The 15,392-nt window shown below is 41.3% G+C and overlaps 1 protein-coding gene across 1 annotated transcript in view; it reads right to left on the reverse strand.

Moving 5' to 3' along the window:
• Window positions 1–15,392, reverse strand: part of DNAH6 (dynein axonemal heavy chain 6) — a 280,064-nt gene that overhangs the window by 13,440 nt on the left and 251,232 nt on the right. The window contains exons 69-72 of the mRNA XM_061432712.1: window positions 12,652–12,771; window positions 11,514–11,635; window positions 6,732–6,861; window positions 3,027–3,154 (exon numbers count right to left, since the gene is read on the reverse strand). Coding sequence (XP_061288696.1) covers window positions 3,027–3,154; window positions 6,732–6,861; window positions 11,514–11,635; window positions 12,652–12,771 — 500 coding nt within the window. The remainder of the gene's footprint in view (window positions 1–3,026; window positions 3,155–6,731; window positions 6,862–11,513; window positions 11,636–12,651; window positions 12,772–15,392) is intronic.

Genomic DNA, 15,392 nt, shown 5'->3' on the forward strand with positions numbered 1-15,392 from the left:
TCCCTAGGTTGAGAAGATCCCCTGGAGAAGGAAATGGCAACCCACTCCAGTATTCTTGCCTGGGAAATCCTGTGGACAGAGGAGCCTGGCAGGCTACAGTCCACGGGGTTGCAAAAAAGTCGGACATGACTGAACAACTAAACAATAACAGCAACCGCATTAGTTTTAGCTGGGCACAGAACAATCCAACACAGAGACCACATTTCCCAGGAACACTTGCAGCTGGAGTGCTGCCATGTGATCAAGTTTTGGCTAAGGGATATAAGAATAAATGATGTATGCCACTTCTGTGTGACATTTTTATGAAGAAGCTGCTGTCCCTTGGCCCTCTTTCCCCTGTTTCAGTGGCTGGCAAAAGGGAACACTTGGAACAGCTCCTTTAGTACCAAAGGTGGAAGTCGCCTGTTGAGGCTGGAAGAGCCAGCCTTCCAGTGGGATTCCTGATTAAACTGACAAAGCAAGAGTAACTACCTGCCTTAGGCAGGGGTTCCTCTGGGCTCTTCAGAGAGAGAAGTGAATTCCAATCTTGTTTTTGCCACTGTATTTGGGAATCTTTATCACAGCAGTTTAATCTATACCCTGATTCACTCAATGTAGAAGGTGATGCCCCCTTGCTTACTTAACTTATATGCAAGAGTAGTATATCATGTGAAATGCCAGACTAGATGAAGCACAAGCTAGAATCAAGATTGTAGTGAGAAATATCAATAACCTCAGATACACAGATGACACCACCCTTATAGCAGAAAGTGAAGAGGAACTAAAGAGCCTCTTGATGAAGGTGAAAGAGGAGAGTGAAAAAACTGGCTTAAAACTCAATATTCAAAAAACTATGATCATGGCATCCAGTCACATCACTTCATGGCAAATAGATGGGGACACAATGGAAACAGTGAGAGACTTTATTTTCTTGGGCTCCAAAATCACTGCAGATGATGACTTCAGCCATGAAATTAAAAGATGCTTGCTCCTTGGAAGAAAAGATATGACAAACCTACACAGCACATTAAAAAGCAGAGACATCACTTTGCCGACAAAGGTCTGTGTAGTCAAACCTATGGTTTTTCCAGTTGTCATGTATGACGAGTGTGAGAGTTGGACCATAACTGATAAAAGCTGAGTGTCAAAGAATTGATGCTTTTGAAGTGTGGTGTTGGAGAAGACTCTTGAGAGTCCCTTGGATAGCAAGGAGATCAAACCAGTCAATCGTAAAGGAAATCAGTCCTGAATATTCATTGGAAGGACTGATGCTGAAGCTTCCATACTTTGGCCACCTGATGTGAAGAACTGATTCACTGGAAAAGACCCTGATGCTGGGCAAAACTGAAAGCAGGAGGAGAATGGGATGACAGAGGATGAGATGGTTGAATGGCATCACTGACTCAATAGACATGAGTTTGAGCAGGCTCTGGGAGTTGGTGATGGACAGGGAAGCCTGGTGTGTTGCAGTCCATGGGGTCACATGACTGAGTGACTGAACTGAAAAGGTGATAAGCTCTGACCTGACTAGCTGGCCTTCTGGTGCTGCTGTTTACCCAGTAGACCCAAGGTGAAGATGTCACTTATTCAGCTGACCTAGTTTCCCCTCACCCCCATCCCATGAGCGTGGGTATTGTCAGACAACCAGAAACATTTGGAGACTTGATTTCCTAATAGGGAATGGTCAGTCTTTAAAAGATCTACCCTAGTGCTTCCCTGGTGGGCCAGTGGTTAAGAATCTACCTGCCAATGCGGAGGACATGGGTTCAATCCCTGGTCTGGGAAGGTCCCACATGCCACAGGGAAACTAAACCTGTCAGCCACAACTACTGAGCTTGTGCTCTAGAGCCCAGGAACCGAAACTACTGAGCCCACGTGCCACAACTACTGAGCCCCATGTGTCAAGTCCATGCTGTACAAGATAAGCAGTCGTGATGAGAAGCCCATGCATTACAACTAGAGAAAGCCCACAAGCAGCAACAAAGACACAACACAGCCAAAAATAAAAATAAAGTTCATTCACATAAAAAAAAATCTACCGTGGCTGTCCTCTCCAGTCTTATCACTGAGCCTTAATCCTGTGCCAGGTGTTTGGTTCCCTGCTTGGCAGTAAAACTTCCCCTGTTACTGCTCAGTAGTCAGTCTCTGTTTCTCTTATTAAAGTCATGCACAGAGAAACCAGGAAGTCCTGTAGCCATCATTACAAAGTCAAGGGCCTTCGGAAAATATTCCTGAGCATAAGGCAAAAGTTTAAATAGTTATTCTCAAATTTTAGTTGCAATGACATTGTCTGGGGGTGTTCATTTAAAATTCACAGTTGCAGGAATTACTCAAGAATCCTCACTTGGTAGGTCTGGAGTGGAATCAGGGAATTTATACTTGGAACACACAGCATAGTGGATCTTAATGCAGGTATTTTATGGCCCATACTTAGAGAAACTTGGTTTTCATAGTCTTCACAAAGACTATGGTATTAAATGCTAACTAGACATTGGGCTTCACAGGTGGTGCTAGGGGTAAAGAACCTTCCTCTCAACGCAGGTTAGACATAAGAGACATAGGTTCTATCCCTGGATCAGGAAGATCCCCTGGAGGAGGGCACAGCAACCTACTCCAGGGTTCTTGCCTGGAGAAACTCATGGACAGAGGAGTCTGGTAGGTTACAGTCCCTGGGGTCCCACAGAGTAGGACAGGACTGAAGCGACTTAGCATCAAGCAGACACTGGGAACAAGCACTGAGTCTGAATCTCTCTTAATTGAGTGCTTAGGTCCCTGCTCAAATTCCTAAAGTGTCAACCAAATTCTAAGGGTGCAAGTTAGGATAATGAAGGGTTTGTAATGCTCTGCAGTCATAAGCCATTATTACAGAAAGGGAACACAGACTAGTGAGAGGAGGGTGAATTAAGGTTTAGACAAGTTGGGCTTGAATGGTTGTTAGCACATCGACGTGGAAATGTTCAAGTGATGGGAATGGAAACGTCACATTGTTATACATGCTCCACAACACTTTGATTCCCAAGAGCAAGGATGGCAGTGAGCACTCATACGTGTATTAGCCTCAGCAGATTGTTAAACCGGTCCACTTCCTGTCCAAGAACAGTGGTCAAGGAGTTAAGGCGTCCTTGAGGATCCTTGACGAAAAGGCTCTCAGAAGCGTTTTCCGTCTCCAGAATTTCTGAAATACACACGGCAGATTCATCAGATGGATTATCATTGATTTCTCTTATAACATTGCACTTATCTTAAGCTTTCTTAAAGCCCACTTCTCTTGTCCCTGGGCCCAGGTTGAACGGGAGCAGGCTGTGCACACTTCAGGGGCAAGTGCTACATGGTAGACAAGGGACATCCCTGAGACCAGAGGTGCCAGGGGTCTCAAGTTGTCTCCTCTGCCTTGTGTGTACACAGGGTGTGTAAGCCTCACTCTTCCCTGCACGCCCATGTTGCATCTAGTCACTCGGTCTTATCTGACTTTTTTTGTGGCCCCATGAACTTTAGCCTACCCGGCTCCTCTGTCCATGGGATTTTCTGGGCAAGACTACCGGAGTGGGTGCCATTTCCTTCTCCAGGGCATCTTCCTGACTCAGGGATTGAACCCATGTCTCTGTGTCTCCTGCTTTGCAGGCAGATTTTTAACAATGAGATGCTGGGGAAGCCCTCCACGTTGCATCTAGGCACCTAGGAGCGGAAGGGCTGGGGGCAGGACACCCCCCAAGAGAGAAGAGATTTGGCTTTTATCTTACTGTTGTTCAAAGGGACTGACTGGATTCTGAAATGATTCCATGGTTCAAACTGGATGAAAAATTGTGCTTTTCTCTTTTCCTATAATCCACCCAGTGGGGACCCATATAAGCTCTGAACAAAGAAGGACCTGCATTCTCCTGACATACCTAAGCAAAGCATGAGAAGATGAGTGGTTCTGAGCTACGGACATTAAGTTCCTTCTAACCACTCATTTTGGCTGCTGTAGAAAAATCACACAGCAGTGTGGGTCAGTGCAAGCTCTTGGGTCCATAGGGCTGTGGTTACAGGCCCCTGTTCTTCTCCTTCTGTCTGTCCCCTTGGGCTATTCCGAATCTCAGTTCTCTTGTTTAGCCAACTGAACCCCTGCCCCCTCAGTCTCAACAGATGGCATTGCTTATCATTTCACAGCAAAAGTACAAACTTCATAAAGCATGGAGAGAAAAACCTCCTAGGTGTCAATGGAACTCTATGAAACAAGAACCTTTACTCTCCATTCATCTGTTCATCCATCCACCCATCATCCATCCATCTTCATCCCTTTTTCCTCCCAGTTCTCCATCTAGTGTTTATTAAAAAATGCTTTCTAAAATAATTCAGTTGCTTTGATATCTATAGAACTCTCTACTCAAGAAGAGATTCTTTTGAGGGCCTGCTTTAGGAGGAACATAACTGGCGTCTGAGGTCACATAGGTCTTTTTTGGGGGGCCTTTAGAGTATTGGTGGGACTTTGCTGGTGGCTTGGATGGTAAAGAATCTGCCTGCAATGCGGGAGACCTGGGTTTGATCCCTGGGTCGGGAAGATCCCCTGGAGAAGGGAATGGCTACCCACTCCAGTATTCTTGCCTGGAGAATTCCATGGACAGAGGTTACAGTTCATGGGGTCCCCAAAATTTGGAGACAACTGAGCGACTTTCACTTCAAGAATATTGGTAAAGCTTAGTGTGATTGTGAGCATGTGTGCTCAGTTGTGGCCAATTCTTTGTGACCCCACAGACCGTAGCCCACCAGGCTCCTCTGAAATTGAGTTTTTCACGCAAGAACACTGGAGTGGATTGCCATTTCTTACTCCAGGGGATCGTCCCGACCCACGGGTTGAACCCGAGTCTTCTGCACTGGCAGGTGGATTCTTGACCGCTGCACCACCTGGGTGCGCTAGTATGATGTAATAAGAAATATGCATTTTGGTCTTTGTCTCCATCTTCTGGCCAGAGTGCCTAAAACCCTTATAATTTCCTCATTGATAAGAGTGATAGGAGCATCTTTTATATAATTACTGGTTTTTGACCCCAACTCCTGAAATAGCTCTTGATCAGTAAAGGTGAAAGGGGCATCTTTTATTATTGATAACAAGCCCCTTTCAACCTCAAACTCAAACACCTGAGTTTATGTTAAGGAGGTGACTCTAGTACTGACTCTAGAGATGAGGGGCTGGTTGTCAGGCAAACTAACCATGTGATTAGAGATTTGGACACTCTAGCTTTACTCTCTGATCTCCTGGGAGAGGGGAGGGGCTGGAGGTTGAGTTACTTATTAAGGGCCAATGATTTAACTAATCATGCCTATGTATGGAAGCTTCCATAAAAACCTAACTGAAGGGGTTTGGAGAGTTTCTGGGTTGGTGAACACATCCATGTGCCAGGAGGGTGGTGTACCCAGACTCCTCAGGGACAAAATCTCCTGTCCTTGGGACTCTTCTGGACCTTGTCTTATGTATCTCTTTATCTTGTTGCTTATCTTTATCCTTTATAATATCCTTTAAAATAATCTGGTAAATGTAATTAACTGTTTCCCTGAGTCCTGTGAGCCAGTCTAGAAAATTACTGAACCCCAGAAGGGGCTTGTGGAAATCCTTGATCTGTGGCTGGTTGGTCAGAAATAAAGGTCACAACCTGAGGACTTGCAGTTGACTTTTAAAGTGCAGACAGTCTTATGGGTCTGAGCCCTTAACTTGTGGGATTTGTGCCCACTCTGGATAGTTAATGTCATAACAGAGTTGTAGGACATCCAGTTGGTGTCCAGAGAGTTGGAGAATTGCTTAATGTTGTGTAACCCATACACTTGGTATCAGAGTATTGTGAATAGAGACAGAAGCACAGTTTACTTTTATAGTCACTCATTTTTTTTTCTGCCTCATCTTTCTTTTTCCTATAATGACATTTCCAACGATGAACAATAGATTAAGACATCTAAATCTATAGTCACTCTAAGAAAAGCGTGAAAGTGGATCTTCGTGATCATTCAGGAAGATCCCTTAACTCACCAGAAAATGAAGTAAAATAATAAATTATTCTTCTCTACTTCTCACTTCCCAGGTGACATTAGTGGTAAAGGGCCTGCCTGCCAATGCAGGAGACATAAGAGATGCAAGTTTGATCCCTGAGTCAGGAAGATCCCCTGGAGGAGGGTATGGCAACCCACTCCAGTGTTCTTGCCTGGAGAATCCTATGGACAGAGGAGCCTGGAGGGCTACAGTCCATGGGGTTGCAAAGAGATGGACATAACTGAAATGACTTAGCATATATGCAGGCACTTCTCTTGTTGGAGACAAAAAGTGAAATGGATTCTAGGGCTCTCCAATAGAATATTTTATGAAGATGGAAATGTTCTCCATCTGCATTGTCCAATATGGCAGTACTTAAAATGTGACTAGTGCAACTGAGGAAATGAATTTTAAAGTTTAAGTAGCCACATGTGGCTAGTGGCTACTGTCTTGGACAGTACAGGTCTAGAGACAATAGGAACCTCAGAAAAAAGTCTGTTTAAAGTTATATTGGGCTAGAAACCAACTTTCTCTTCATGCTTCTGGCAGTTGAGATGTCAAGGGTCTGCAGGCTTCAGGGGCTGCAGGCTTCTAATCTATAAATAGAGGCCTCTACATTGAAAGAGCTCTCTCTCTACATAAAGAAAAAATTCTACATATTAAGCAGATATGGACACCTGCCAATCACTCAGCTTTCTGAGTTTATTCCTAAGAGTCCCATTACCCACATAAGCCAACAATTATTTACTACCTGGAACTCTAGTCCGGACAGAAGCAACAAGTTCTTGGACAATTTCATCATTGCTCTTTCCCTCTCCACCAGAAGAGGACCTTGGTTGAACCTCAAGTATAGTGTTGATCAAAGTGTTGGTCTCTTTGTACTACAAGAAGAAACAGAACAGTGAGGACCCAAATTCTCAAAAAAATAATTTTGCAGCACATACAGTTTATTACAGAAATAATAGCTGTTGCCAAAATCAAGGACATTTTATTTTTTTATGTTGAAGACAGAGTTGGTAAAATGTGCTCATTGGAAATGCATAGTATTTCATCCGTGGTGTTATAGTTAAACATTTCTGGTTGAATAACACTTTAATGTAACTGTCATTTAATCATAGTTTTTTAAATGGTTAAAATGATAAATTTTATGTTATATGTTTTACCACAATAAAAAATGGTTAAACAATTTTTGGCTAATTCTTTAAAAGGTAGTTATGAAAGTGAGGAAGAAATAATGAGAATTTGGGAACACATGTACACCCATGGTGGATGCATGTTGATGTATGGCAAAACCAATACAATATTGTAAAGTAAAAAAAATAAAAATAAAAAAAGAACATACTTTTATTTAAATAATGTTACCTCAATTAGAAAAGTATTATAGAACATTATTAAAAATTTAGAAAACAGAAAAGTAAAAAAAAAATATTCATGATTTTGCTTTTAAGAATTATTTATAACTTTAGTTTACCTGCCCCACCCCTGAATTAGCCATCTGACTATCAGGGAAGTCCTCACTGGCTCTTTCTAATGTGGTTTATTTTTCCTTTGATTTTATGCTTAGAAATTCCTATTTCAAGATCAGTTAAATATTGTTAATTTTTCTAGATTTTTCCTTTATTCAGAAACATGGTAACTTCTCATGTATATTTGTTGGAATCTCTTAGAGGTTTTTTTTATACTGGTCATAACACTTATCATTCACTTACCCAAGAAAAGAATTCAGAACCTAGAATTACAGATCTTGATTGTAAAAATTATATTCTACATGACAGATCTTCTTTCAAACATTACTTTTGACATGTTCATTAGGTCCTAAACAACTGTAATGTTATTTACTTAATGCTATAGTTGAATAGTTTGATTTCCTTGCTCAGTGCCAACCATTTAATAGTGACTTTTCCATTTTAGTTTATGCTTCCCAGGTGTTGCTAGTGGTAAAGAATCCACCTGGCAGTGCAGAAAATGCAAGAGATGTCGGTTCGATTCCTAGGTTGGGAAGGTCCCCTGGAGGAGGAAATAGCAAACCATTCCAGTACGTTTGCCTGGAGAATTCCATGGACAGAGAAGCCTGGTGGGCTACAGTCCTTGGGGCCACAAAGTGTCGGACATGACTGAGCACATACACTGTTTTAGTTCTTGACTTCTTGGTTAGTCAAAAGTTTTGAAACATTTAGAACAGCCAGGCCCAGCTTTCTTTACTGGTCTCTAGTATGCACCTTTATAAGTGTAGTTTGCTGAGCTGAGGAAGGAATCATTCATATTTTGTCCATTAATACTCTATTGATGAGACAGAATTATCTAACCTAAATCAACTAAAGCAAAAAGAAGGGATATGTTGGCATATATAGCTGGGAAGAAGAGAACTCAAGTCATGTGGGTTTCAGGCATGGATGGATCTGGCATTCTCTCTCCTGTTCATGTCTGGTTGTTTCTCTCATTCTTTCCTGTGGCAGATAACCTTCTTCATGTGGTAGGAGAAGGGGTCAGGGCATCAGGGATAAGGGCACAGAATGCTGCAGATATGCAGCATCTTAGTCAGTCATTCCAGAGGAAAGACAGCCCTCTCCCAGTCCAGCATCTATGTATCTTTTGACAGGAAAGGACTCTCATTCTCCTAGCATGGGCCATGGGCCTGCTCCTTGGACCAGGTCTAGTAGCTGGGTAATGCTGTGATGCCTGGGTCACATGCCCACCTCTGTGAAGGCAAAGAGTGGTTGGAGGTTTTACCAGAATCTAATAGACTGAGGAAGTGGAAGTTGTCCCAAAGGGAAGAGGTAGGAGTCGGGTGCGTACTGTGCCAGAAAAATGAAGGAAGGGAGGCTGGACAGAAAAATATACCTGGGGCCTGACCACATGCCTATTATCTTATTCTCAGTCATTTAGAACTGATGGAAAACACAAAAAACTACATTCACAGGTATACATTGCCAAGAATGCTACTCCTCCCCAAAGTCCTGACTTCTCACTGAATGCAGCAAGTCTATCCTTACCACAGTCTTCTCTCTCTTCTTTCACCTCCACATCCACCCACTCTAGAGCAAACAGTCAGATGACTGAATATTAACACTAGGTTTGGCCACCTCTTTTTCCTCCTGAAAGTAGAATCAGGAAAAATGAGATATTCCAACTCTTGACTGAATGTGTGTGCTTAGTTGCTCAGTCATGCCCAACTCTTTGTGACCCCATGGACTCTAGCCCAGGCTCCTCTGTCCGTGGGGATTCTCCAGGCAAGAGTACTGGAGTGGGTTGCCATGCTCTCCTCCAGGGGATCGTCCCAACCCAGGAATCGAATCCATGTCTCCTGCATTGCAGGCAGATTCTTTTACCATCTGAGCCACCAGGGAAGCCCTTCACTGAATAGCAAACCAATTTTTAGGGCAGAGAGCATGACATAGGTTTTGAATCATTGAGAAGTTCCACAGTTGTTTTGTACATGTTCCCTGATACCTAGGCTGATTTTACCCTCTAATTTGTCTCTTATTTGTACAGACAAAATTTAAATTGCAAAGAAAGGTGATTCCCTTCAGCTTCATGAGGCCAACGTAGTCTCCAGCATTTAGAGTATTCCAGGACCCCAGGGACGTACCTCTTTTCATGGCTTTGGTTCACCTAAAGATTCCAGAACACGATAGGTAATAAAACTGGAAGGATATGGAAGGGACCGGTCATGGGGGAGTCTTGAGTGCCATGCTGAGGAACTTGGACTACCCTTAAGTAATGGCATGGCATCAGAGGGTCATGGAGGAGTAAAATTATCCATTTTGTTCTTTGGACCTACTGCTGTGGTCAGGTTGTTGTTATTCTGTTGCTAAGTCCTGTCCAATTCTGCAACTCCATGGCCTGTAGCATGTCAGGCTCCTCTGTCCTCCACTATTTCCCAGAGTGTGCTCAAATTCGTGTCCATTGAATTGGTGACATTATATAACCATCTCATCCTCTGCCTCTCCCTTATCCTTTTCCCTTCAATCTTTCCCAGCATCAGGGTCTTTTCCAGTGAGTCAGCTCTTCTCATCAGGTGGCCAAAGTATTGGAGCCTCAGAATTAGTCCTTTCAGTGAATATCCAGGATTCATTTCCTTTGAGATTGACTTTACTTGATCTCCTTGCAGTCCCAGGGACTCTCAAGAGTCTTCTCCAGCACCACCATTCAAAAGCATGAATTCTCAGCCTTCGTTATGGTCCAGCTCTCCATCCATACATGACTACTGGAAAACCATAGCTTTGACTATATGGATCTTTGTTGGCAAAGTGATGTCTCTATTTTTTACTATGCTGTCTAGGTTTGTCATAGCTTTTCTTCCAAGGAACAAGTGTCTTTTAATTTCATGGCTGTAGTCACTGTCTGCAGTGATTTTGGAGCCAGGAAGATAAAATCTGTCACTGCTTCCACTTTTTCGTCTTCTATTTGCCATGAAGTGATGGGACCAGATGCCATGATTTTAGTGATCTGGTCCTATGACCTTGATGAACTGTGCTTTCATTTTTAAATTTTTAAATTATTTTAAAAAATTAATATATAATAGCCAGGGAACTATATTCAATATCCTGTGACAAATCATAATGGAAAAGAATATGAAAAATTATATATATATATGTATAACTGAGTCACTGCTATACAGAAGAAATTAACATTGTAAATCAACTACACTTCAATAAATTTTTTAAAATTGTTGAGTCAAAAAAATTGAGATATAGTTGATGTACAATATTATATGTTACAGGTGTACAGCAGAGTGACTCACAATTTTTAATGGTTATACATCATTTATAGTTATCATAAAATATTTCCTACTTGTGTTGTACAATATGCCCTTATAGCTTTCTAATTTTATACATGATAGTCTATACTTCTTAATCTCTTACCCCTGTTTTGCCCCCCATTCTTTCCTTTCCTCACTGGTAACCACTAGTCTGTTCTCTGTATCTGTAAGTGTGCTTCTTTTTTGTTACTTTCACAAGTTTGTCGTAATTTTTGGATTCCACATATAAGTGATATCACACAATATTTCTCTCTGACTTATTTCACTCAGCATAATGCCCTCCAAGTCCAACCTGCTGTTGCAAACAGCAAAATCAATGATCCGTGCTTTTGAAGAGCAGTGTTTGATTTATCTGCCTTGGATATTTGCTATTATACTTTTATAACCTATTCATCTGTGGATCCATAAATCCTTGTATAATATGATATAAATATCCCCAGAATGGACAGAGAAGAGCAAAAGAGAAAGGACTGTCTGGATTACCATCCAAATCCCCGTATTATGGAAGACTAGCAGGTAGATTATGGACCAGGCAGAGGCTGGAAGGTGAGGAGGTGGTCAGTGACAAGAAGATACCTAACTATCTTAGGATCCCATGAAAGATCCAGAGACAACAGGTGGCTAAATTGGAACCAAATGCTAAAGCTGAGGTGAAACATTTATTTTATTTATTTAAGAAGATTATAATTTACACAACCAGTGAGATGCTTATGGATGTTTCAGGTTTATATACACAATATGAATATGCATTTAAGTTGAAAGGCCACATACCTGGTAAACTAGGTTGGCATTTTCATGCATTCCAAATATTTCTGGGTCGTCTATCAAAGGCAGGTTTTCAATGTAGTCTTTAAACTCTTGCAGGCTGTCAGCCAAGGGTGCAAAATAGATACCTGTTATTGAAAACACAGAAGGCAAATATGTCTTAAATAGATGACTTTTGAGTACCGCCAAGTTTGGTGCTTCTCTGTCTGTTCAGATGGTGGCTGTCATCAGCTGCATCATGGAGAAACAGGGATGGTTTTTTGCAAGCCCCCTAGCTTTCATTGCTGTGTCAAATTCCTTCACGTTTTCTGGAGGCCTTTAGCATCTATCAGTGTCCTAACCTTTTAAGGTGTCATCTGCAGAACATTCCAAGATTCTAAGAATTCAGGCATGTGCTGCTGAAAGGTGTGCTCTGAAGTGATAAAACTTTGAAAACACATTTAGACAGAATACAATCTACTTTAGACCAGAAATAGTTAAAAACGGTTATCATAGAATAGATATCTTTGTACTCTTACAACCAAAGCTGAAGCTATGACAATCCTGGACCACATATTAAAAAGCAGAAACATCACTTTGCCAACAAAGGTCCATATAGTTAAGGATATGGTTTTTCCAATAGTCACGTATGGACATGAGAATTGGACCAAAGAATTGGTGCTTTTGAACTATGGTGCTGGAGAAGACTCTTGAGAGTCCCTTGCACAGCAATGAGATCAAACCAGTCAATCCTAAAGGAAATCAACTCTGAATATTCATTGGAAGGACTGATGCTGAAGCTACAATACTTTGGCCACCTGATGGGAAGAGCCAACTTATCGGAAAAGATTCCAATGCTGGAAAAGATGGAGGGCATGAGGAGAAGGGGGCAACAGAGAAAGAGATGGTTGGATGGCATCACTGACTCAACGGTCATGAGTTTGAGATAGTGAAGGACAAGGAAGCCTGGCATGCTGCAATCCCTGGGGTCACAAAGAGTTAGGCACGACTTAGCAACTGAAAAAGGAACAAAGCATGGGGATGGTGAGTGTGGGGGTCTGGGTGGTGCGGACTGGACACAGATAGCTCCTGGATGGAAAACTGAGGACGCTGTTAATGACTTCTTGGAAAAGGTCTTTTTCCATAGTATTGAAAAGTCACTCACCTGATTCAGAATATTTATAACCGTCTTGTAATGTTTCAGGAGAAAAAAATCTTTTCAAGACAGTACGAAGGCATCTTTGATCCCAGGTATCTGTAACTCTTCCACCATAGGTAATTTCACCTGAAAAGGAGTTTGCATTTAAAAATGTTGTTTGTTTTTAACTGATATGCATACCCACATTCTAATAGGTTTATTTTTTTTTTCTAATTTTATTTTATTTTTAAACTTTACATAATTGTATTAGTTTTGCCAAATATCAAAATGAATCCGCCACAGGTATACATGTGATCCCCATCCTGAACTCTCCTCCCTCCTCCCTCCCCATACCATCCCTCTGGGTCGTCCCAGTGCACTAGCCCCAAGCATCCAGTATCGTGCATCGAACCTGGACTGGCAACTCGTTTCTTACATGATATTTTACATGTTTCAATGCCATTCTCCCAAATCTTCCCACCCTCTCCCTCTCCCACAGAGTCCATAAGACTGTTCTATACATCAGTGTCTCTTTTGCTGTCTCGTACACCGGGTTATTGTTACCATCTTTCTAAATTCCATATATATGCGTTAGTATACTGTATTTATGTTTTTCCTTCTGGCTTACTTCACTCTGTATAATAGACTCCAGTTTTGTCCACCTCATTAGAACTGATTCAAATGTATTCTTTTTAATGGCTGAGTAATACTCCATTGTGTATATGTACCACAGCTTTCTTATCCATTCATCTGCTGATGGACATCTAGGTTGCTTCCATGTCCTGGCTATTATAAACAGTGCTGCGATGAACATTGGGGTACACGTGTCTCTTTCCCTTCTGGTTTCCTCAGTGTGTATGCCCAGCAGTGGGATTGCTGGATCATAAGGCAGTTCTATTTCCAGTTTTTTAAGGAATCTCCACACTGTTCTCCATAGTGGCTGTACTAGTTTGCATTCCCACCAACAGTGTAAGAGGGTTCCCTTTTCTCCACACCCTCTCCAGCATTTACTATTTGTAGACTTTTGGATTGCAGCCATTCTGACTGGTGTGAAATGGTACCTCATAGTGGTTTTGATTTGCATTTCTCTGATAATGAGTGATGTTGAGCATCTTTTCATGTGTTTGTTAGCCATCTGTATGTCTTCTTTGGAGAAATGTCTATTTAGTTCTTTGGCCCATTTTTTGATTGGGTCGTTTATTTTTCTGGAGTTGAGCTGTAGGAGTTGCTTGTATATTTTTGAGATTAGTTGTTTGTCGGTTGCTTCATTTGCTATTATTTTCTCCCATTCTGAAGGCTGTCTTTTCACCTTGCTAATAGTTTCCTTTGATGTGCAGAAGCTTTTAAGGTTAATTAGGTCCCATTTGTTTATTTTTGCTTTTATTTCCAATATTCTGGGAGGTGGGTCATAGAGGATCCGGCTGTGATGTATGTCGGAGAGTGTTTTGCCTATGTTCTCCTCTAGGAGTTTTATAGTTTCTGGTCTTACGTTTAGATCTTTAATCCATTTTGAGTTTATTTTTGTGTATGGTGTTAGAAAGTGGTCCAGTTTCATTCTTTTACAAGTGGTTGACCAGATTTCCCAGCACCACTTGTTAAAGAGATTGTCTTTAATCCATTGTATATTCTTGCCTCCTTTGTCAAAGATAAGGTGTCCATATGTGCGTGGATTTATCTCTGGGCTTTCTATTTTATTCCATTGATCAATATTTCTGTCTTTGTGCCAGTACCATACTGTCTTGATAACTGTGGCTTTGTAGTAGAGCCTGAAGTCAGGCAGGTTGATTCCTCCAGTTCCATTCTTCTTTCTCAAGATCGCTTTGGCTATTCGAGGTTTTTTGGATTTCCATACAAATTGTGAAATTATTTGTTCTAGCTCTGTGAAGAATACTGTTGGTAGCTTGATAGGGATTGTGTTGAATCTATAAATTGCTTTGGGTAGTATACTCTAATAGGTTTATTTATTTACACATTTGGCACATTGAGTGTCTTTCCACTAACCTATCCCTAAAGATAATAAAAGTCAATTTTTAAAAAGCAGAAAGAAGACTAGTATATGTTGTTGTTTAGTTGATAAGTTGTGTCCAACTCTTTTGTGACCCCCACCTGAACTGTAGCCTGCCAGGCTCCTCTGTTCATGAGGTTTCCCAGGCAAGAAAATACTATAGTGGGTTGCCATTTTCTCCTCCAAGGGATCTTCCTGACCCGGGTATGGAACCCTTGTCTCCTGCACTGGCAGGTGGATTCTTTACCATTGAGTCACCAGAGAAGCCCAAGGAGGTATATATATTTTCTCCCAATTATTTTGCCTTTCCCAAATAATTGAAACTAAAGCTACTGAGCTCTGTTTACATATTTCTTCTTTCTTCCTGTTTTTTTTTCTTTGTCTAAAAAATATTGAAATATTGACTTTTGGCCTTATCCCATCATTGACTGTAGTATTGTAAAACATACCTGCTTTGCATCAAAGACTGCTTTTTGAGGGCCAGTAAGCTAAATGGAACCAAAATATTTACAACAAGGCATTCAAAATCTATACATACCTTATACATTATTGATGTACAAGGAGGAAAGGATAGATCCAAGATGAAAGAGACAATTTACCTCACAGAAATTATATTATGGGGTATTAAATTTATTGGTATCCCATCTCTCTTTCCACAGAGAAGCTATGCTCCATTGTCACATCTACATTACAATAGGAAAGATAGTTATTCTATGCTGTAATGATTGTATTACTGATGTGGTGGTTTAGTTGCTAAGTCATG

Source organism: Bos javanicus, chromosome 11, assembly GCF_032452875.1.
Source record: "Bos javanicus breed banteng chromosome 11, ARS-OSU_banteng_1.0, whole genome shotgun sequence".
Classification (NCBI taxonomy): Eukaryota; Metazoa; Chordata; class Mammalia; order Artiodactyla; family Bovidae; genus Bos; species Bos javanicus.